At 38.0% G+C, this 23,415-nt stretch overlaps 3 protein-coding genes and 2 non-coding genes across 9 annotated transcripts in view; 2 read left to right on the top strand and 3 right to left on the bottom strand.

Moving 5' to 3' along the window:
* ITP (ion transport peptide) overlaps window positions 1-7,167 on the bottom strand; it is a 70,539-nt gene extending 63,372 nt beyond the window's left edge. Inside the window, exon 1 of one of the 4 annotated variants that reach the window (XM_028309732.1) lies at window positions 6,628-7,167. Coding sequence is in view for 2 of the 4 variants with exons in the window: in XM_028309733.1 (XP_028165534.1) it covers window positions 1,683-1,724 (42 nt within the window). In the remaining 2 variants the exon portion in view is untranslated. The other 3 variants (XM_028309730.1, XM_028309733.1, XM_028309728.1) reach the window with 3 other exon arrangements.
* LOC114356511 (peroxisomal leader peptide-processing protease) lies at window positions 902-21,000 on the top strand. 2 transcript variants are annotated; one of them, XM_028309725.1, is made up of 12 exons: window positions 902-1,131; window positions 9,272-9,447; window positions 9,937-10,117; window positions 10,614-10,777; window positions 14,710-14,813; window positions 15,190-15,317; window positions 15,785-15,951; window positions 17,780-17,886; window positions 18,769-18,937; window positions 19,499-19,640; window positions 20,063-20,229; window positions 20,714-21,000. In XM_028309725.1, the coding sequence occupies exons 2-12, from the start codon at window positions 9,279-9,281 to the stop codon at window positions 20,797-20,799; spliced, it is 1,584 nt and encodes a 527-aa protein (XP_028165526.1). In that variant the 5' UTR covers window positions 902-1,131; window positions 9,272-9,278; the 3' UTR covers window positions 20,800-21,000. The 2 variants fall into 2 exon arrangements, with proteins under 2 accessions (XP_028165526.1, XP_028165527.1); XM_028309726.1 differs by lacking the exon at window positions 902-1,131 and adding an exon at window positions 5,316-5,380.
* Window positions 5,537-5,626, top strand: TRNAY-GUA (transfer RNA tyrosine (anticodon GUA)). Its single transcript is given in 2 exon segments — window positions 5,537-5,573; window positions 5,591-5,626. It is a non-coding gene; the product is annotated as a tRNA-Tyr (tRNA).
* TRNAV-CAC (transfer RNA valine (anticodon CAC)) lies at window positions 6,076-6,148 on the bottom strand. The gene has a single exon. It is a non-coding gene; the product is annotated as a tRNA-Val (tRNA).
* Window positions 11,321-14,428, bottom strand: LOC114356512 (NADH dehydrogenase [ubiquinone] 1 alpha subcomplex subunit 11). The gene is made up of 5 exons (XM_028309727.1): window positions 14,161-14,428; window positions 13,587-13,690; window positions 13,149-13,258; window positions 12,473-12,679; window positions 11,321-11,409 (listed from the first exon to the last, which is right to left on the bottom strand). Exons 1-5 carry the CDS (start codon window positions 14,242-14,244, stop codon window positions 11,375-11,377), a joined length of 540 nt encoding a protein of 179 aa, XP_028165528.1. The 5' UTR covers window positions 14,245-14,428; the 3' UTR covers window positions 11,321-11,374.
* Window positions 21,001-23,415: the final 2,415 nt, after the last annotated feature.

Genomic DNA, 23,415 nt, shown 5'->3' with positions numbered 1-23,415 from the left:
AACGAAAATAGCCACGTAACTGAAATTTTCCCAATAACTTCAAAGTTTGCCATCAGCATTATGTTCACACTTAGCAGTCTTCGGCAATATCGAAGAGAAAAGAAAAATGTACCATTTATCAAACTAATTAAAAGCATTTCTTCCAGAAATTATGATGTTACGTAAAATTCTTACAATGCAACGGGCGGGAAAATTGAAGGATATTGGAAAAGCCACCTGAAAGGGTTATAGCAGGCATTAATTAAAATACTCTTTTAAAGTGTTCTCACTTTTGTATAACAGTAAAAATAACAAAAACGAAACGATGGGATATTCTGACGTGAATATTTTTTGGTAATAAGTATGAGGAAAATAATTATAATTTTACATGGCTACAATAGTTAGTAAAAATTTAGTAAATTAATGAAAAACATCCTATGTACCTGTGGTTCACAATAAACGTATTTTGAATTTGAATTTGAATCATTTCAGAGTTTCAAACTGAACCAAAAATCTTTTTACAGCCCTTCTTTTTAAATTATATTTTGAAAAAATATTTAAAAACAATGTGCTATGTCTCTTGGTATGTAAATTACAAAATTACAATCCTAAAAAATCATTATTTTTATTAGGATCATTCTCAAAGTGAGTAGGGAGACAATGCTTGCTGATTTTGGTGGACAATTTCGTGGACAGTCAAAATGCGTAACATTAAAAAAATGTATTAATTTAAATCTGCAAGTAGATCGTATAAATGTTTGTGTAGTAAAATTTTAGTTTTCTCCTTCAATATACTGAATTAGCGCCATCTAACGTGCGTCTTTAGAACTACATTCTACGAAGCGGCATCGAATTAGCAATGGTTTTCATTGAGCTCATTGATGCCTTCTAAAAGTAGGTACGTACGATACGGCTACAACCGTAGGATACACACAGCTCAACAACAAGACAATGAAGTAGCTAAACTAAACAAGTGATAACTTTAGAATGAGTTTAATTAATAATAAAGTATTTATATTACAAAATGGTGTTGTGAGGATTTGTGTTGTGATTTTTGACTAAAATTAAGTGAAGTGATAGGCTATCCACGTCAATAGGAAAAATTGAGACTGATATAACCTCAAACGTAGACATAAACAAATAAGACCAAAGGTAAGGTTAATGTTTTATTATCAAATTGAGCTGTTGTTATGTCTGAGGGGAGATTTCGCACTGAACCTTCACTTCTTTAGTTGATTTTAAGTTGTTTTGGTCCAGTATTTTTACTTTTGTGCATTATATTTACTTGCATTTCTTATTTACTGAGTCTTCTTATTTTCTTATTAATTAAAATTAATCGTCATCATTTTGTACAGTAATATATTCCTTAGAATATTTTTTAGATTTTTTATGACAAGGCTCAATGTTTCATAATTATGAAAAGTTGACATAACTAATATCAAAATGATAATCGTTACAACATAATTTGAAATATGGACTAAATGAAAATAATTTCATTTATCATTATTTTTATCTTTTTTAGTAAATATTTTTTTTATCTAATTCTAAAGAACATGATAACAGCGCGATTTATTGCTTTACAGTTGAATCATTAGACACATGTGTCTGTTATCAGCCTTAATAAGATATTACGTTGACAACAAATCGTTTGTAGAGATGGAAGGGACTTTCCACTAGCACTTAACTAGTAAACATTAGCTTACCTTCACAGGTGGCCCACGAATCGCCAACGCATTAAAACACATTTTAACTCCAAAAAGTAAACAATTTATAAAAGTTAACACACCTGCTTTCGGTAACTGAGCTAAGTATCTAAATGCTCATTAACGTAAAGGATACCCGGCACCACTTTGCACTAATGACTTTTAAAACGGACTCACCTAAAATGTTATCGCATCAAGCAAATGGAACTGCTCAAGTGACTCAACAACCGAGTCGGCCGAAGTGACTTCTTTTTTTTCACACTAGAAGCCAGACCTCGACACTCAGGCATGTCCGTCACCACGCACCGCACACGTACAATGTTACAGGCACTATTTCATCCTCAACACTGCATCCCAGACACTAGGTTCGTAAGCTTTTGGTTATCGTTTTCGAAAACGTGCGTCCATCGTTCGTGACCGACGTTGTCCGCCGATTGCTCCTAGCGCTGCTACTCCGAGACTCGGGTCCTCAACCCACGCGAGGATGTCGACAATCACCGGCAACGTGATCCCAGACAATCACATGAAACACGAAAGCTTAAAATTTAGTCGGCCCAAGACAACGCATCCAATGAGACGTAGATGAGCGAGGGAATCGGACTGTTAGCATTGACTGGACTGCGCTTGGACCGTGCAGGATGCCAGCCATTAGGCGAAGAGCGTCCATTATCGTATTGTCGTGGGCTTATCGTAGTGCCAGTGTCTCCTTAAATTGCCGACTGGGAACAATAAACGTGTGAGTCGGAGTAAGAATTTGGGAGTTCGGAAACGTCCTCTGTTACGTGATAAACATGGGTGTGTCTTCAAGAATTGTAGTAACGAGCGACTTCCGGAGCTATGCGTACCTTTGTCATACTATGCTGAATGTAAGTAAAGGTACTTAAAGTAAGGAAGTTATTGCATTTTTTTAAAGTTAACAAATGCACCATGACTTAGTCATTAGTGATAATGAATAACCGTTATTTAGGAGTAAAGACATTAAGATGCCTGCCGAAGGGAATGATCAAGTCACGGGACCGGATCCAGGGTTACTCACGCTCGTTAGTTCAATTGCTCAGTTAAGTACCTACCGGCGAAGCTCTAAAGCCGGCCGCTTCCGTTTAAATGTTTCACATAGGAACCGATATTTGTTTCATCCACACTATGATACGTACTGCCCACATAACGTGCTATAGAACCCTAGAATTACGAGATCTACTTGGGTGTTCCTGGCACTTCATCACTTTATCGCTGGAATATCTAGGAAGATCTTGAACATCCTTGTTCTGACTCATCTTATTTATTACATCTTTATTAATGACAGGTTATCTTTGTAATCTAAACTTAGGGAAGGCAATGAAGAACAGTCATTAAATCACTACAAAAAACTAGTTTAATCTGGAAATGCAAATTATGTAGAGTGGTCTAAATTAACAAATGCGTTTGCTTCGGGTGGGTGAGGTCGGCCTGGTTCTTTGCTCGGATTCGATCAAGGATGCTTGCAATAACTCAGTAAGGTCAACAAATTTTATTGATCATTTGTCACAATATTCTAGACATGTATCCCACATTCGATGCTAAAAATATGTTTGACCACAATCAATTTACAATCTGTAACTCGTAACACGGTTAACTCTTTTGGTGTGGGATTGCAATAATTAGGTAAAATATAGAAATCACAAACTGAAGAGCTAGTAGTTTTTTAAAGGAGAATAGCGTTTTGGCAAATGGCGGGAACCATTGAATGTTACTGGTGATAAAAAATACTTGTTTCTGAATATGCATTTAGTTTACCTAAGAGTAAAATGGTTTGATTTCGTAACTAAGGCTCAAAGACACAATAGGTAATTACCAAAGAAGACGAATGAAGATTGTGAAGCGAATGTGACTAAGTTCGGGAACACACTTTTGATCTCGCCAACAATTTTTATTAACTCTGAGACAGGTTAGAAGTGCGTAATGAATCGAAGGCGAGTGGGGCGCGGCAGTCACACCACCTCTCTCGGCCAATCAAAGCTAGGCCTTTTAGTTCACGAGCTATTAGTATATCTTGGCATCATTAAGACAATTGATACGGTTAATTAATGACAGCTAAATTAAGACAATCAAAATATCATTTCGTAATGATTAGGTAGGTACCTACTCTAAAAACAAGTCAGCGTTAATTGGAAACATGTGAGAACCAGGTCACTCCTTCATATGAATTTCTTGGGGTTTCCTGCTAAACATTTCTTTATACATAGCTAATTAAGATGGTAATAAAATTGTAATTGTATAAAATTGTATAGTTGAAAAACTACAAAACTACCAGAAAATACGAAACCAAATCATCTAAAAGTTGTTGAACGACCCATTCCATTCCGTTGGGCTTGCAGAACCGCGGACGTTGCGTAACCAGGGACTCGACGCGATAAAAACCCATTTAATTACCCAACAGGCTTCATTATGATTATTTTTATTGGTTTAAAGACCCTTCTCTTCACACTTTATAACAGAAAGAAAATATCACGAAAATTGAATGTAAGTATAGCTACAAACGAAGCTTACGAAATTGAAAATTGCTTTGAACCTCAATCCAAGAAGATTAGCAATTTTATTGACTAATGTCACTATCCAAGACTACATAAATAAGAAGGCAAAGAGTAGGTTAAATGATACGTAAATAGGTATTAATTAGTTTAAACTAGTTTTGCAATTGTATAACATACTGAGCATATAAACAACTGGATTAGTTGAAATATATAAGTACAGGTCAACATAAAGAGCTTCTGAGTAATGAAAGTAAATTATGTTGCAAATTTGTAACTTAAAAAGACATTTATTGATAAATAATTGAAATGACGCTATCATGAGATGAATATAATAACAAAAACAATACTTATTTGAGCAGCACAAAACGATCCAACCGAATCAACTTTTTCTTTTTGATAAAGAAAACTATAAAGCATGCAATGTCATAATATTTGCTATGGTTTGTTATGATGATGCATTCAAAATAAGTATAACATCCACTAGTTTACTAGGTAAAGATAAACCTATTATTGAACGGTTGCCAGATAAACACTTGGGTACGCAGTTAATCATCGTATTTCAGAGGTCACGGTGAACCAAAGCAAATTAAATTAAATACACCGTGTCAAATTGATGAAACTAAGTAGGTACTTAATTATCTACAAAAGTGTAAGAGTTACGAAACTTACGGGGCAGTTTATGGTATAAAGGATATCTAAAATCCATAGGAAATAAAAACGATTGGTTGTAAATGAGATAAACATTAACCAACCCTACAATAACTTTGTAATTTTAAGGTGCTGTGTTAAAACACGTTTGACTGATATTTAAACATTATAATTGACCCTGGTCGAGTTAACTACGGAAGAAAAAGCTTTCTGGCCCTTAAAAAGCCACGTTAGTTAGGTATTTAGTGAGATTGTGACCATAACCAGCCACATGAAACTGCATTGTATTGTTTTTATTTTTGGTACCAAATAAATATTTTTTCTTTATTTCTTTGTTATGTAGTTGGAATGCGCAATTAAACACAGGCGTACTGCACTCTATAGTTCGATTTAGCTGGACACCGGTCACAGTTCGCTCACCTCATGACATCAGTGGCTTTTGCCATTTTATTTACGTTAAACTATTAAATACATAACATATTTGCATCCATTTAGTCTTTATTTATGTTTCGTGGGACGAGCTCGTGTTATTATTTAAATGTGAGTGACATTTTATATTTATTTTTATTGCAATATTTTTTTCCGTTATAGTAAATTCCTTGATCGTCTAAAAATAATAGGCACCCCAATTTTCGGATTACTGGCCTAATTTTTTGCCGTGCTGGGTGATTCGCAATTTCGGCACCACAGTCATCACCTTCGATAGCTCAGTTGGTAGAGCGGTGGACTGTAGAGGTTATAAACATGGCTATCCATAGGTCGCTGGTTCAAATCCGGCTCGAAGGAATTATTTTGACATTTTTTGTGAAAATATTAGTTTGAAATGACTTCGGTTTGCAAAAATGTTTTTTTTTACAAGAAAAGTCTTAAAAATTATAAAGTGCATATTTTATTGCTTGTTTATTTTTGCATTGTATAAATTAAATGCGCATGTTTTTGTGTGTAACTGATATTTATTTATGGGAGATAAGAAATTAAATTAAACTTTCGTAATCTATTTTTTTCTGATTTAGGTTAAACCAGTTAAACCTAAAATTAACTAGTAACCACCATTATTATTTACATGAACTATTTGATATACTTTGGCCGTAAAAAAATCGGATTTTCATAATGTTGTGTACTTGTGACATTAGATTTAGGAAAAATATTATTATTTTTTGTGAATTAACACATAGAAAAATACAAAGAAATAAAAATATTTATATAATGAGAAAAAAAAAAGGAAAAATAATTAATGTTTCCGCCCGGGATCGAACCGGGGACCTTGTGCGTGTGAAGCACACGTGATAACCGCTACACTACGGAAACTTGAATATCAGCGACGAAATTTTGTATCAGTTACTTGCGATGACTTTTACCATCCATACTTTCAAAAAAGTCAACTTATTATTTTTTAATGCATGAACTATTCCCCTGAAATGCCATGCCTGTACATGAAACACTCTAAGATGTCTTGAATTTACCAATACAAGTTAGCAACTGAAATTATTCATTGAAGTAGGTTTCCATGGCGGTATTATGGAAATGAAAACAGCCTGTAGTTTTTTGACAATCTAGTGGTGTAAAGTTCATTAGATGCACTCGTTTGTTACACCTACCTACTTTCAAAATCATTAAAATTACCTACTTAATAATTTAAAAGCGATCCCGTTTTAATTTTTACCCAAAATTAAAAAAAAAACTGCTTTGTGTATTTTGTCTCTGTAGCCTCAATCTCGAATTTGTGTTTAAGTATTGCATACCTACTTGGAATTTAAAAAAATAAAAGCTTTATGATATAAACATACCTTCAAAGATGCACTGGCACAAAACAGTAAAAAAAACAAAAGCACGAGAAAAAATATTTCGAAAATAGAACGCGAGCGCCTTCTTCGACGGCGCAAAAAAAGCGGTTGGACGTTCAGGGTGCCAGCATCTTTTATACCAGATCAAATTGTGTCGTTACCACCCGCTGAATGTGTTCATTACTTTCATCCTATCATTGTATGGGAGTGGTTTATGTCGCGCAAATTTGTAATATGCCACCCCTTTTTCATGGTATCATTTTCGCCTGTACCACGATACCGCCGATTGCGACGGAAAAGCGACCGTATCGCAACAGCAGGGTTGTGTCACTGCTTTTGTTGGACCATTTTTTTAAAGTTACCAAGAAAAACAGTACGGGTGTTTGTTTTTTCTTATTGTGACAACCAAAGGCATATTCGAGTATACAGCCTCAAGGAGACGACCCACGTCAATGGACTGATCATTTCTATGCATTCATTGAAAATTACTTTCTGTCTGCTATCACAATCTGGTGAATTACGGAGTTAGTTGTGTGAAAAGTTTTATGAAGGTTGCTGAATTTCAACAATATTTTTGTGCTCACTATTTTTTATTATCTGAACCAAGTAGATAGGTATTATTATAGACATAAGTACTTAGTTGCTTTAATTACCTATCTCAAAACTAAGCAGAGCTTAGAGACTCGAGGGCGACTCTACAATTAAGTTTCTCTTAAAATTTAACCCCTAGGGAGGTTCATAAGAAAAGACATAATAAGTAATTTAAGTAAGTATAAGTATTACGAAACTTAAACCTAGTACTAAAAACATTTTAAATAGCTATTTGCGTAAAAATATTAATAATTAAGATTGGCGTTTTTCCTTTGTTTGATTTGTTTTAAATAGCTTTGGTATCCTCTTGTTCCTGTAAGATACCTGAACACTTCGAGTGCGAGTTTAAATAAAAAACTTTTATTTATAAACAAAGCATTAAACTGATTGTATGTATACTTTAATAAACACGTGCACTCAAGTGATAAAAATAAAGTAGGAAGTGGTTAAAACTCGAATCAGTATTGACACGGCGATAGCGGCAGAGATAACACAGAATAACCGGATAACACTGGATTTCTTGAATTCCAACAAATTGACCGTATTAAGAGCCACTTGAGTCATTAAACGCGGATTTGTTACTAAATGTTATTATACATTACTAAATAACAAATGAAATGAAATGAAATTATTTATTTACAGAATGTAACAAACTAGGATATAGCGACCCGCCCTGTCTTTACTTGGGATTAGGAACCCTCGAAATCAATTTTTTACTTTATTTTTTAGACTAATGCCCGTTTTCACCATCAATCCCTATTTATTTTTTAAGTGACCCCTATGTAAACAAAATTCCTGTTATAAATTTCCATAGGCATAGGGGTCACTTAAAAATTAGGGATTGATGGTGAAAACGGGCATAAGGCTGAGTTTAACTGAAAAAACGTAAAAAATCTGTCAAACTCCATACAAAAAGCACCAGTTATAGTTATGGTTACAGATAAGTTACTGTTAAAGTAACATGGTGCAAATCAGTCTAAGTAAGCTTAATAAAATCTCATCTTTTGTAGTAATTTAAAAATAAAAAGTAATTTATCAGATCTAACTGTCACACTAATTACAAAATCCCGATTTAAACAAATTCTATTAATGAGTGCATTCTAGTAAATCAAGGTTTTTCAAATTTATTTTATTCTGCGATATGACTGTGACCTACTTTGATTTGATCATTATCTTACTTGTCTGTTACTATGCAATAATTAAACTAACTTTAGCGACTTCTAGTTACATAGTAGCGCTAATAAATCAGATAGCAATGTCAGTTTTAACTGATGGATGTAACCCTGGACCATCGAATCATCAATTTGTATTTATTTCATTGTTATTAGGTCTAGTGCCAGCCTTGATCTACAAACGGTCGCGGTCGAAACACACGAGGATCTTTAAATTCGCCTAATTTAATCTAATTAGTCTAATTTATTAAGTCTAATGTAAATTAATTCTTATAAAAATTAGAACAGCTCATCTAAACCACAGTAGCTACATTCATCATCATCATCATTTCAGCCATAGGACGTCCACTGCTGAACATAGGCCTCCCCTAATGCTTTCCACGTTAATCGATTGGTAGCAGCCTGCATCCAGCGCTTCCCTGCTACCTTTACGATGTCGTCAGTCCACCTTGTAGGTGGTGTCCCACGCTGCGTTTTCCGGTACGCGGCCTCCATTCCAGAACCTTGCTGCCCCATCGGCCGTCAGTAGCTACATTATTTAGCTTTGAATTTACAAATTCCGATGTGTTAGTTGCTTCCATTTAGTCGCAAGATATTATTGTCTTTCGGAGATTTTTATAATGTGAATCATAATAATTTCTTGGAACTGCCTAAGGCGGGAATCGAACCCACGACCTTTCGCTTGGCGGGCGACTTCGACGCTCTTCCTTCTTAATTTCTTGGGTTAATTGTTTGGCTATGGTCAATAAGTATTAGCAGTATATTATCACCAGGATTGATTAATGATATTAATTTATGCAGTCACAATTTGGATGGACAGAAACTATTCTAAACTAAGTTCAAAAGACCTCATCAAATACTTATTATTTATCCCATTTTTTTAGATAAAACATGTCGGTCGAAGGCGTAATGGTATCTTACAACTACTCCGAAGACGAGGAGCACGCGAACATTCTCACAGTCTCCGCATCAGGCATCAGGTTCTCCAAGCGCTGGGTCCTCACCCACGGGTCCATCCTCTCGCCTCTACAGCAGGCCAGCATCATACAGAAGACCAAAGGTACATGACACAATGGAATTAAAATAATTACGTAAGATACTAACCCTGCGAACTAACTGCGATCTCCAACCCGCCTGCCATAGGTATAGGAGGCTCATAGTCCAGCTGTCGACTGTAAAGGGCTTTTGATTATGCTGGAGGGTCATCAATAAATTACGTCACACGAATTTGATTTTTAACCCCCTCCCTCCTCCTTGTCACTGATAGTGACATTGTGTGAGACAACCTGCTCCCTAGTGTGACGTGTCATATTTTACATATTAAAATGGTTGTTCAATTAAAACAGCAGTTCCTTATTTTGTTTTGTTAAATGTGACGTCACGAAATTTGGCACCCCTCCCACTCAATTGTCACACAATGCCACACTTCGTCAACCACCTCCCTTATGTTGTGACGTAAATGGATGGCCCTTGTCGTAAGTTTTATATTTTTATTGCTAACCCATGGACCAATTGTAGTCTGATCAACAAACCATTTTTAATTTGAAAGGGAAACCGATTCTGAATGAGGAGTTCTACAACAACCTGCCAGAAATCTACGTCACGTGTGAGAAAAGGACGAATAGCAGTGGCCTGTACGGAGGAGTCGAGAGGCTGAGCAGAGAGAGGAACTTGGACAATGATGTCGACTTCGAACACAGCAGTTATAATATGCGAGTGCTGACTGGCAGGTGAGAATATTATTATCCAAGTTTTTTTTTTATCCATTTCAAGGCAGGTATTCGACCACAATCGCACCTGGTGTTAAGTGGGATGCAGTCTAGGATGGTACACATCTGCCCTGTATGTGCCTATTCACTTTCGCCTTGAAAAGGTCCGGATTCAGTTCAGCAGTTTCGACTTGCTGACATACAAATTAGAGAAATTCAAAAATACATAGTAATAAGAAGAAATAAAAATAATGTCGTAAGTTATTCATTACGCATTCATGGCATTTCCTCAATTCCTACTACATTTTTGGAGTCGGTGCTAGCCTGCCGCATTTGCTGGCACCAATCAATCATGGTATTTACCTTATTGCCGTAATTTTTCTACCTTTTTACCGAATTCAAAAAAGTCATTTGTCGTATTTTAAAGGATATAGGCACCACTTTAGTTATTTTACACACAGATTAATATTATTGTTAGTCCCTTAATGGTAACTATATTACTTTTCCTAACTTGCAGGATATGCCACGTCTGGCAGTGCCCTATCCTGGACAGGTGTGTGGACGAAATCCTGTACTCCTGGACCATCGGCCACAGGGACGGGGACGTAGAGAAGCAGACGCAGCTTGGGAAGGCTCTGCTATCAGTCTTCGTGCTGGTTGACCTCGAGAGCGATGACAGAGGTAAGGGAAACCCGAAGAATCCCCGCTACAGATTTTTTCTCGGCCGATAGTTTGGTCGGGCTGTTAATCAGTATGGGCATGTATTGAAGTGCGCACATAGCACCGATTTTGTATCGGCCGATTCTTCATACTTCATCGTGATTTTCAAAAGAACTCGAAGAAGAAGGCTGGCCAGCCAAGATTGTTTGGTTTTTGAGTTTTTCAACTGTGAATTATTTTTATTTTGAGCAAGACAGTTTGAAATTGCAATAGGGCTCTTACAAAGAATATGCGTCGTTGTTCAATTATTTTTGTAAGGTCAGATGGCCACTTGACCCTGCCATCAAATTGCACATAGCGATTTTTCCATCCTGTGATATGGTAACGTCAACTTCAGGTGTATACGGGATTTGATTTATTTTTGCCTATAAAAATATGAGAGGTCCGTGAGTGCGAAATACATACCTACATTCATGTTAAGAAAGACGTCAAAAAGGTAGATTAGCATCAACAAGTCGAATTTAAAAATTATTAAAACCATCTGTTTATCAAAAAACCGATTTATTACCATAATAATCACAACACTATCATCTCAATTCGATGGAAGATTCCGGAAGGTTACTTTTTGGTTTGGCCGCAGGTGTGCATCATGTCTGTGGACAGTTGCGTAAATTAATACGGTCTCACATGACGGGATGTGCCGTCAGTCTAGTACTAGTTCCACTTAAATTAAATTTACATGAGCTGCTATAGTGAAGCCACATTTTAGGCCAGAGCTGCCACCACAAGTTCTTGTAGGAAAAAACCACTTGTGTGAAAAATTTCGTATTGAAGAGACTACGCCCGTATTCACAAACGATGCTTGCTTAAGTCGAAAATCGAACGCACAACGTTGAATAGAGCTCTGTGATTGGTTCGTATGTCACCCTGTGCGTCCACGTGCACTATGAGACTTCATAATGCTTGTGAATACGGGCGTAAAATCGTAATCGTACCGAAAGTTTTGAAAATTGGTATTTTAAAGATAAGAATTTAGAATTTTAACAAAGGAGATAATATCGTCAAAAGGTCGATTAGCAAAATGGAAATACAAAGGAGCACGTCGCAATAAGAAGAAGAACAAACAAGTTTTGAAATTCCGCGAAAACTTCCAAATAACTTTGGTGCGCTATTTTAGGAAAGCATTGTTTTTTGATTATGAAATTCTTTTGGAAACTGACTTGAGGTTAAATATAACTTCCATCAGGAATTTGTTCAACTTGATAAATAACTTTGTAAAACTTTAGTACAATCTTGGTTCCAACTAGACTTTATGAGCCATATGGCCATGTTTCTTGACCGTCATAGGATCTTCCATTTAATATACTCTACATGCGTAATCCCAGACTACGACAATTTGAACACTATTAAATTACGTTAGGGTCGACTATTAAGCTTAATCAGTCGTTTTATAAGCTCTAATTACTGTCGTTTATGACTGGAAACGTTCCGAATTCAAGGTACCTATTGCATTCTGTATCATTCCGATCATCAAAATACCATTTTACTCATTGCATATTGAGGTAGCAGGGAGGCGCTGTACGCAGGCCGCTACCAATCGATCAACATGGAAATCATTGGGGGAGGCCTATGTTCAGCAGTGGACGTCCTATGGCTGAAATGATGATGATGATATTGAGGTGCTAGGAAGAATAAAAGTTAGCAAAAGCTACTCACCGTCTCTAGGATCGACGGCCAGACTCCAATCGTTCCTCCAGCTCCGCACCGTGTTCATGTGACCTGGTATTTGGGGAATGAAGGTCCATCCACGGTCCACACCGAGCTTCTTCACCATCGCCGCTGTCCCCATCAGGATTCCGCCTACGAAGAGCGCGTGTTTCGACCCCACGTACCAGGCCAGGAACGGGCTGCAGGCGTATCCACCTGATGATGTGAGATGTTTTTAGAAGTTGGCCCATTTTAGACGCTTAATTATCGCCTCATGAAGTCTGAATAGCAGGCCGCAGGATTGCTAAAATCAAGTGGCAGTGGGCGGGCACATAGCTTGCACTCTTGCAGAGCTGATGGCCGCTGGGGCAGAAAAGTTGTAGAGTGGTGACCACGGGCCGAAAAACGTAGTTTGAGCAGGACCTCCACTAGGTGAACCGACGATCTGGTGAAGGACGATCGATCGGGTGGCGCGGGACCTGTCTTGTGAAGATCCTTGCGGGAGGCCTTTGTCCAGCAGTGAATGTCATTTGGCCGAAACGACGACTGACTGCATGGTTAAAATCTTAATGATATAACGTATTGGGAGATTTTGCGTCTGGAAAGGTAGGGGCGGTGGACTGACTTTCAAAGGGAAGTCAGAAAGAAAGTTAGAAAATTCGTATCTAAAAATGAATCTTCTTACCAATAAAATAGTTTAGAATATCGTCCTTTTGCCTGAGGTTCTGAACTCCATTGGCAACAAAAGCGAACGTAGCGCCCATCAGCCCCAGGGGGACGGTATGAACCATGTACCTGAGTAAATGAATAAATTAAAATTTAGATACTTACTTAAACACACCGCGACAGAAGATCTTGGAGTCGAAATCTTAGAAGGTGGGACAAAAAGTAGTGAAAAGGATAATCTCTTTGTATGGTGAAAAAGCTTTTTTGAAGGTGCATTATATTTTATTACATTACATTAAATTAGAGTACAACAAAGGCGAACTTAATATTATTCGACATTCACCTCCACTCATCCTTTGTTATTATTGATAAGTAGGTAAATCAAAGTTGCGTGAGTCACAGAGAGAGAAATACTTGTGTAACTTTTCTTTAATCTATTTTAAAGGATTCAGTATACCTTTTCAGCACGTTGACAAGGCCTAAAGGCTGCGAGTATATCATCACGTCGTACGTGGACAGAATTACGCCGGCCACGACCCCGTATCTGGTGGTCACCATCGCCTGTAAAACAGTTCATAAGAACTATCTATTAAATAAAGTTTGAAATTACTCCTAGTACAACACGTCTCTATAATTAACATCTTAATACAAAAAATCTGGTAACTAAATTGACTCTATCTACTGATGAAGATGGTACATTGTTCGTCAACCATCGTTGATGACGCGGATACACGCGTTAACCGTAGGACAAGCTTTATTTGGGAAATGCAAGTGCTCTAAAAAGCATGCGTTACCTTACTAATATGAATGAATTTAAGTTTGGCTAGAAGAATCATGCATATAATTTTTTATTTGTAAAGATCGGTGTGTAGATTTGATAGCAAAGGACGGACCACAAGACGTAAAGCTTTTGGCAATAGCTAAGAAGCTATTGCTAGAAATCATGTTCATTTCTGTAGCTTTAGAAAAAGAACATTTCTTCTCCATTCTTCTCCAGGTATGTTACATGGGATCTATAGAATTTGTCTAACCTTCTTCATCACATCACATCCATCAGGCGTGTCGTAGTACCTGTAGTAATTGCGGGTAGGGGGACATTCACATGCCGAAGACATAATGAAAAAAAATACTAAAATCCACTAAAATTCAATTATTTACTAAATAATTCGTGTCGCGTGCACAACAAATATTGACAGTCATGCCAAATTTGACACTTCAGTCATAATGTTGTGATTTGGTTTTTTACATGGAAATTAACAATGAGTTAACCTGTAGTAGGTTATATACAAAGCAATAGAAATCATGCAGCAAAAGTTGAGTCGATCAACACAAGTATAAGGGCTATATTTCACCGGGACACCATGGCGGCGCAACCAGTCGCCGGCTACCAACAAAATGTATACAGCTCTATAGAGAGTTACTCACCTGGTGTCCGTTTGGTTGCGCAAAGCTGCATACATTTTGTTGGTAGCCGGCGACTGGTTGCGCCGCCATGGTATCCCGGTGAAATATAGCCCTAAGTGTGGCATATCATAGGTCCCGAACAGCTGAACAGATTATGACAAGGTTTTTTGTTACAGCTCTGAAAACGCTAAGGCCTCTATCAGAGTTACTGGATATGGTGCGGCCGCCTCCAGAGCGGGGGTCATCGGTGGAGGTTCACTCTACACCTTTCGGTTGTGAGGTATGAAGTTTCCACCGAAAAAAATAGATTTAAAGTTGCATGAGCCCTTACAAGTTAAAACAATGATTTGAAATTATAATTTTACTGAAATAAAAATGCATAGAATAAAAGTTACCTACATGTTTTTCAGTAGGTAAAACTTGTGGTTTAAGATCTTTATTTCTCACATAAAGTTGTAAAAGTTAAGAAATAAAAAAAAAAAAACAATATTTTGTAACAATAGCTTTGGATAACGTACAAACTTAAGTGGAAAGTAGGTATACAGTAAAAAGAAAAGGATTCACAGACAAGCTTATTCTAGCGGCTGCTGGACTGAGCTGTGCTTGTGTCACGGCAGCCTTACAACTGGCTTTATTAAATTATTATCTTGTTACAGGTATTTCTAAACGCGGTAACGAGGGGCTCCATCTGTGGTATTGTGGGTAAGAAGCCTTCGCTTCTGCTCACCGACGCGGGAACAGCGCTGGGCTCTGAAGGCGGGCCTATCTTTACTGAAGGGCCTACGTAAGTGATGATTGTAGCATACGATTACAATCAAACTACTAATACAAGGACTACTCTTAAGATAATTAGGATGGCTAATTTTGAACTACTAATCGTACCTATAAGGGTCATAAGTTACTCCAAAAAAAAGTTTTCATGTATACTCATTGCAGCCAGTCTTTCTCACACATGACTCTGCTATGGGATTGGGACAGATAGACAGAAGGTAGATTCCTGGCGGAATATTTGCATATAGATATTATTATGTTTTTGCACAGCTCTTCTCTTTTATAGATCTCTGCAGGAAGGTAAGTCGAATCACCAATAAGAATATTTTAATCTAAGGGCTTTGTAACGGTATATCTATCACACAGCCTACTACAGTTATATCGAGCCATTTATGATGGCTTGTAGTTTCCAGTGTTGTTCTAACTCACATGATTGAAACATTTTCTCCCGATAGTTAAACCCTTTATTTTTCTCCTTAGCAAGGAGCTGATCGGCTGCATAGTATGCAGCGTATCATGGTGGCGTGGCGAGTGGGTGGGACTGACGCTGGCCGCGCCGCTGGTGTCCGTGCTGTCTGCCAAGCTGAGGGTCCCGCCGCCGAAGGTCATGAGGGCGCTGCCCTCGCATCCACACGCTGAGATACTTGGTGAGATTAAGAATAAGAATAAGAAAAACTTTATCGACACAAAAATAAAATAAAAAACAGAACAAAGGGACTTAAAACTATACACGCATATTTTGTGCCAAAAAGGCGCCCGCTCAGCATTATTCGAGCCACGCGTGCATGCACGCGTGCCCCGACGCTGGTTTTCAGCGGGAGCCTCTCTAACCAACATCTGGGGGCACGGCAGTGCCCCCACCAAGTCGAGCAAAAAAGCGGCACGGCCGTACCATCCTTTTCTCGAAGCAATTCAGGCCATTTTCGACTGCCTGTAACTTCGTTGTGGATAAAACTAGAAGGCTGAATTTTCATTAGCTATGCAGGCATTGTAAAGACACGGTATATTTAAAATTTCATTCAATTTGAACCAGTAGTTTAAGAATTATAACGGGTCAAAGTTACTTATTTTTGTCACTCACTGACTCACCGATCATCAAAACTCTAAGGCACTTCTAGCAGACCTAGAAGCTTCAAATTTGGAATATAAGTAGTGTTTGGTGTATGAATCAAGGAAAAACTAAAATATTTGGGGGCACGGTAGTGCAACCGCCAAGTCGAGTAAAATTTTTCAATTTCGGTCCAGTTTTCTAGATACATAACTGCTGTCTACAAAATACAAAAAGAAATGAGATCCCATCAAAAACAATACTTGTCAAAAAAACCAAGTCTCGCAACTCAGTTGTTCTACGGTAAAAAGTTGTGAGATCCATGTAATACCAAGTCCAGGCCAGGAAATCTTTAACGTTTTACATAAATAAATTGACTTGGCCATCGCATGAAAACACGTGTAAATTAAATTATTTAGTGCGATGGCCAAGTCAATATATTTATGTAAAACGTTAAAGATTTCCTGGCCTGGACTTGGTATTACATGGATCTCACAACTTTTTACCGTAGAACAACTGAGTTGCGAGACTTGTTTTTTTTTGTCAAGTATTGTTTTTGATGGGATTTTAAATTACAGAAGAAAACAATAATAATCAAAATATTGACAAGAGGACGCCACTATCTCACCACTCCAATTTTTTGCCATGTTGAGCAAATATGATTAAAGCTTCAACTACACCAACGCATGCAGATCGCCATCAAATTCAAATAGTTTATTCAGTACATACGCCCTTTTTAGGGCACTTAAATACGTCCCTAATATACATAGCTTGCAACTGCTTGCAAGCGCGATCAGACCAATGACAGGTCACGCGAAATGTCATTGGCCTATGATCGCGCCGGCGATGGCGATCTGCACGCGTTGGTGTGGTCGAAGCTTAACAGAAAAGATAGGTGTACAGGAATACATCCCGTATTCCCACTAACTGTAATCATCATCATCGGGCCATTTCCTTTCCATTGCTAGAGCACTACAGCACACGCTCTCTTATGTCCAGCAGAAAAAGATTTAGCCTACACTCCCCTTATCATATGTTTGCCTTCTCCATGGAACTTCTTATTCACCTATTTATTTATTAGGCACACAAAGAATTTCCTTAATCACATTGAAATCTAGCAACATTCGTAAAGGTTCAGGTTTACCACCAATGGAACAAAAAAATGTTGACTGTCGTGGTATTATCTTGAGACTAATTTTATTGGCACTGAATACCTACCTAAAAAGCTGATATCTGCTGGTAAAACTGCATGTCCTAAACACAGAAATGGATTTCGGAAAGATTTTTTTAACACAACGGAGACGCTCTAGTCAACCTGCTATGTGAATTGTGCACTTCAGACCAGCGATACACTCATTCAGATGTTTTTAAAGCAAATAGTGAACCATGGTTATGTATCGTTTCCTCACCATTTAACTGTTCCTCAGAGCGTATCGACAGCACGACGGTCCTGGTGAGGTGCGGCGGGGAGTGGGGCGCGGGGGTGTACGTGGGCTCCGGGTTCGTCCTCACCTGCGCACACGTCGTTAAGAAAGTAAGTCCAAGTCAATGTGATATTAGTTCCTGCCAGTGATGTTATAGAATCAGATATCCTTAACCGTAACCGAAACTTTCGGATATCCGAAATAAAAAAATATCCGAAACCGTAACCGTAACCGATTCAAATTTTCGGGTAGTTTCGGACGTAGGCAGTTTAAAAATTGTTTTTTTGTATAGCATTATAAATGTAAAGGCATAACAGCCTGATTTACCTTTATAATGCCATCTAGTACATTTTTATTTTTTTATTACTTTTTATTCGATGTAAAGTGTGCGGCCATGAATGAACCGTGTTGGAAAACTATTTCAAATTGCATTCTAAAGCACAGATATCCGTAACCGTATCCATAACCGAAACTACATATCCATAACATCCCTAGTTCCTGCTTTTACCTAAGTAAACTGCTGTTGCTAAAGTAGATATCTAACAAACATGACACACGTGATACAATGCTTTAAAGTAGCGTACTAACTTTCTTTCTTTACTATCAGAATGTAAGGCAGTTTTAAAAGGCTGATCGAAGGCGATGCCAAAAAGATCCAAATTGACAAAAATCAATTCTCTTTGAGTATCATCATCATCATCATCATCATCATCATCATCATTTCACAATACATCCACTGCTGAACATAGGCCTCCCCGAATGATTTCCACAATGGCCGGTTGGTAGCGGCTAAGTGGAAGGTTCTGGAGTGGAGGCCACGTACCGGAAAGCGCAGCGTAGAACGTCCACCTACAATGTGGCGGTCCACACTGTCCTTTATGAGGTCGTCGGTACGACCTCATAAAGGTAGAAGGAAGGCGCTGGATGCAAGCATAGATGCAGGCCGCTTTTGAGTATATCACATTATAAATCAATATTGGTCTATTCCACAGTACGCAAGTAACAAAGTGTCCCTCTACTGCCGCGGCGTGAAGGAGACGGCAATAGTCCGGTACAAGACGACAGACGACAAGGCTTATGACCTGGCGCTGCTCTACACCAACCCACAGCATTGGGGCCACCTCACACCAGCTGTGTTTGCTGACGATGCTGTGGAAAAAGGTGATTTGTCATATCATCAGTAAATAAATATAAATATCCCTGGACATTTTACACTACGCTTCTACTTCTCTAATAGTAATCCTGTAGGGCTGTAGGGGGCCATCGTGCGTGTTTTGTTTTCGATGTAAACTCGCGGAGATGAACAGGCCTGTACATACTTAATATATTATAGTAACACCCAGCCCCATCACAGAAATTAAAATTCATCATTTCAATTTCTGCCCGGCCGGGAATCGAACCCGGGACCTCTCGGAATAGTAGTCCGTTCCGAACCACTACACCAAACGGCCGACCACTTGAAGGACAATTCAAATTCTTTTTGACCCATTTCAGGGCACTTACGCACCACAGAATACTCCTGCATTTTACACGTTCCGTACTCTCGTATAAAGGGTCATGTATCATGTATTTTCCATCTCGTGAGATTTCTCTGTTTTGTTTCATTGACCTACACTCATGATTCACATAACGAAGATGACCATTTACGTTTTTTTCCAGATGTGTGAGGAAGGGCTTTTTTTACCCCGTTTGCAGAGAATAATTGACCTTTATATCTTTTAGGGGAGTCGGTGCTCGCAGCAGGCTACCCTTACTACAACGAGGGCAACCTCGACGACCTGAAGCCCACGGTGACGTCAGGCCACGTCAACAACGTGTCTCCTTCCATGCTGCAGACCTCGTGCTGCATACAGTCTGGCTTCAGGTACTTCTGGACAAGGACATGTCTGAAATCGAAATAACCAAGGACCTACTTAGCCTTTGAACAAAAAAAGGGCCATCCTTTGCCTCGCGGACACGTTTTTATTTTTGAGTAAACAACACGTTATTATTTTTTTGTTCAGTTAATTTTATGATTTAAACTACTAATTAATTCTTTATTTCTATTTTTTGCTTGTTAATGTTAAAATTCCAATACATTGACCAATCAAAAACTTGGATCTACTTTTCGGTTTCATTATTGTTTTGTTTTATTGTCAAAATGAGGATGTTATTTTAGACTCTTTTACTTAAAAAAGAAAATATAATACTTCCCAATTCCAACATGAATGAAATTTGAAGCCACGGTTATATTTATGATATTATTACCGTTTTAGTTGAAGAGTTTGTTTTCTTGATCACCCACAGTGGGGGGCCCATATACCGGCTGACCAAGAGCAGGTCCCTGATAGAGGTCCTCGGCATCATCGTCAGTAACACCAGAACGCAGACAGGAGCCTGCTACCCGTACATCAACATGGCTGTACCAGCCAAAGCTTTCAAGAGTTTACTTCATAACTTCTCCTTAGATAAAGGTAAGAACATTCTACGAGTGAACAACATTAAAGATATTTAATTTACCTTGTCAATATAGTATGTAAGGACATCTTCACTCAGTGGCGGCGGCGTAGCATGGTTTGGCACCCGGGGCGATACTTAAACAGTGGGGGGTCCCAGAATGGTCTGGTGCCACCCAGGATTTTTGGGTTACCCATTCGAAGATGAAAGCTGTTAGTACAAATGAGTATATGATACCAATCGCCCTNCCCCCCCCCCCCCCTCGTATCATGACATATCATGACCGTCATTGTTATGCAGATGCGCCAGTGAGTACTAATCTGCGCGACTGTTGTCACCCCCTGATGCTTGGCACCCTGGGCGGGCTAATCTCATCATCATCATCATCATTTCAGCCATAGGACGTCCACTGCTGAACATAGGCCTGCTTTCCACGTTGATGGATTGGTTGGTAGATTTGATCTACACTCTTATTAAACGCTCAACTTTTTTCGTCCACAGATATCTCCAAGCTGCGGTCGCTGGATAACAATAAAGAGATAGTCCAGTCACAATGGAGGCTCCTGCCGTATAGGTCGAAGATCTAGCTCATAATCTTCTTCAGGATCTATACTAATATTATAAATGCGAAAGTAACTGCCTTTATGTCTGTCTGTCTGTCTGTCTGTCTGTCTGTCTCTCTTTCACGCCTAAACCACTGAACCGATTTTGATCAAATTTGGCATAGAGATAGTTTGAGCCCCGAGAAAGGACATAGGATAGTTTTTATCCTGGTTTTTGAAACAGGGACGCGCGCGATAAAGTTTAGTTCTTCTGTGACAGACAAAAGACAATGCCGGAAATTGGCGTCTTTTTTTTTTCGCGCGGCCATCGACCAAACTTTGTTTTTTGATTACAAAATAGTGTAATAAACCAAACTTACTATGGCATGTATACCTCTAAACTCAGTCTGAACTGAGTTACGAGNAAACTCAGTCTAAACTGAGTTACGAGCATTAGAAGTTTGATGATTTTCATACTAGATTTGCTTTTTGCGCGCAAAGTTTTACTACGGCATGTATACCTCTAAACTCAGTCTAAACTGAGTTACGAGCATTAGAAGTTTGATGATTTTCATACTAGATTTGCTTTTTGCGCGCAAAGTTTTGTAAGAAATTGCAACAAAATAGTGAGATTGTATGTGTAAACAAACAATATCATCCATTAAAGGCACCAGACATCAGTATGGAGCAGAATCAGCGCAATAAAAAAATAGCGCAATATTTTGTTGCAATTTCTTACAAAACTTGCGCACAAAAAGCAAATCTAGTATGAAAATAATCAAACTTCTAATGCTCGTAACTCAGTTCAGACTGAGTTAAGAGGTATACATGCCATAGTAAGTTTGGTTTATTACACTATTTTGTAATCAAAAAACAAAGTTTGGTCGATGGCCACGCGAAAAAAAAAAGACGCCACTTTCCATACAAAATCTGGCATTGCCATTTCCACGCGGGCGAAGCCTCGGGCGAAAAGCTAGTAGGTATAGAATAAAATTGTTGACACGTTTTATCGACAGTGTGGCAACACCTTAAGCCCTGGTCTGCGTATATTTATGTCTGTCTACCTACACATTTGCGAGAGAAGACTGTAGTGCCATTATACATGTTGTCCCATAATTAAGCAACTCAGCCTGACGATGGAGCTAGTCGAACAAGCCTAGTATTTGGGATTTTGCGACACCCTGTACGAGTATAATCGCGGCCAAGCGGTGTTTGGTATTCTATTATGCTTTAAAATTGTATAAAAATAATCGTGGCAATGTTAAATTATACACGGATAGCTTTTTTAAAACTAAACGTTTGGTGATTTGTTTCTGTGATGTTTGAAGGTAAATATTATGGGTATTATTCGGTCATTAGATGCAAACTGCATCCATACATTATTGTTAATTGGTTTGTTAGTTTAATTGGTTCCTAGTGCGAATATTAATCATTGAGACTTGACTCTCTGTGTGTGTAAAGCGCTATACGGTGTGTGGTTTTAGATTAGACAATTATTACAAGGCGTACTTTGGAAGTTTAGAGACTAGTAAAATTCAAAATTTTCAGTCACTTGCTGTAGTCACAAATAATTTTAAATACATATATTCCTTTAAAAAATGTGCTTGATCTTCAAGTCAATTTTATTCATCATGACAAGATGCTGGCATCAAAACCTTATTATAGATGACCCACGCTGAACTGTCCCGCCAAACTCAATGACAGGGAGGCGCTACCATCGTTCAACTATATGGTTTCCAACATGGCAAAAATCTGAACCAGCGATCCGGTATTGACGGTGGCGCCCCACTGTCAATGTCATCGACAGGACAGTCCAGTATTTTGGAACTATAACTAATTATATGTTTAAGGCCACCTATTACAACAAATATGCCACATAATTCAGCTTGATGTGAGCCTCTGAAAGACACCAAATGAACTGCATTAGTTAGTGTTTAGTTATCATGGTTGTATTTATGTAGTCAAAGATGGTTATAAATTATGAAGACTGAAAATTATTAGTTAAAATATAAATCAATGTTTTTAACAGAAAATAAAAATATGTTTTGATTATAGTTGATTTGTTTAATTTCGTCAATCCAGGACATTGGTATTTTCCTATTTTCAACCGACTTCAAAAAAGGAGGAGGTTCTCAATTCGACCCGTATGTTTTTTTTTTTTTCTATGTTTGTTACGCGATAACTCCGCCAATTATGAACCGATTTGAACAAATCTTTTTTCGGCGTATAGGTAATACCTCAAGGGTGGTCCCATTTAAATTTAATAATAGAAAAAACAACCCCCAAGGGTGGAAAATTGGGGATGAACTTTTTTATACGCAATATCTCCGCCGATTATAAATCAATTTGAACGATTATTTTTTTGTTGAATAGGTATTATCAAAAGGGTGGTTTCATGCGAATTTGAAGAAAATATTTCACCCCTAAGGGTGGAAAATTGGGGATGAACTTTTTTATACGCAATATTTTTAATTTTTAGTTTTTTTTGTGTTCACGCATTTGAAGTCGGTTTTATTTTTTTAAAAAGGTAATTATGCTTATTAGCTGTGAATAGAGATAAAGAGGGAGAGAGTTTGAGAGAGAGTGACTGTGTGTGTGGGGAGAACTGATTTTTAATAAATAGCATCTTAAAGAATTGAGAATGTTACTAGGTACCTATGC

Source organism: Ostrinia furnacalis, unplaced genomic scaffold, assembly GCF_004193835.3.
Source record: "Ostrinia furnacalis isolate ACB-3 unplaced genomic scaffold, ASM419383v2 OfSCF2824, whole genome shotgun sequence".
Taxonomy (NCBI): domain Eukaryota; kingdom Metazoa; phylum Arthropoda; class Insecta; order Lepidoptera; family Crambidae; genus Ostrinia; species Ostrinia furnacalis.
The sequence above is the reverse complement of the archived record's forward strand: the minus strand, read 5'-3'. Positions and strand labels throughout refer to the sequence as shown.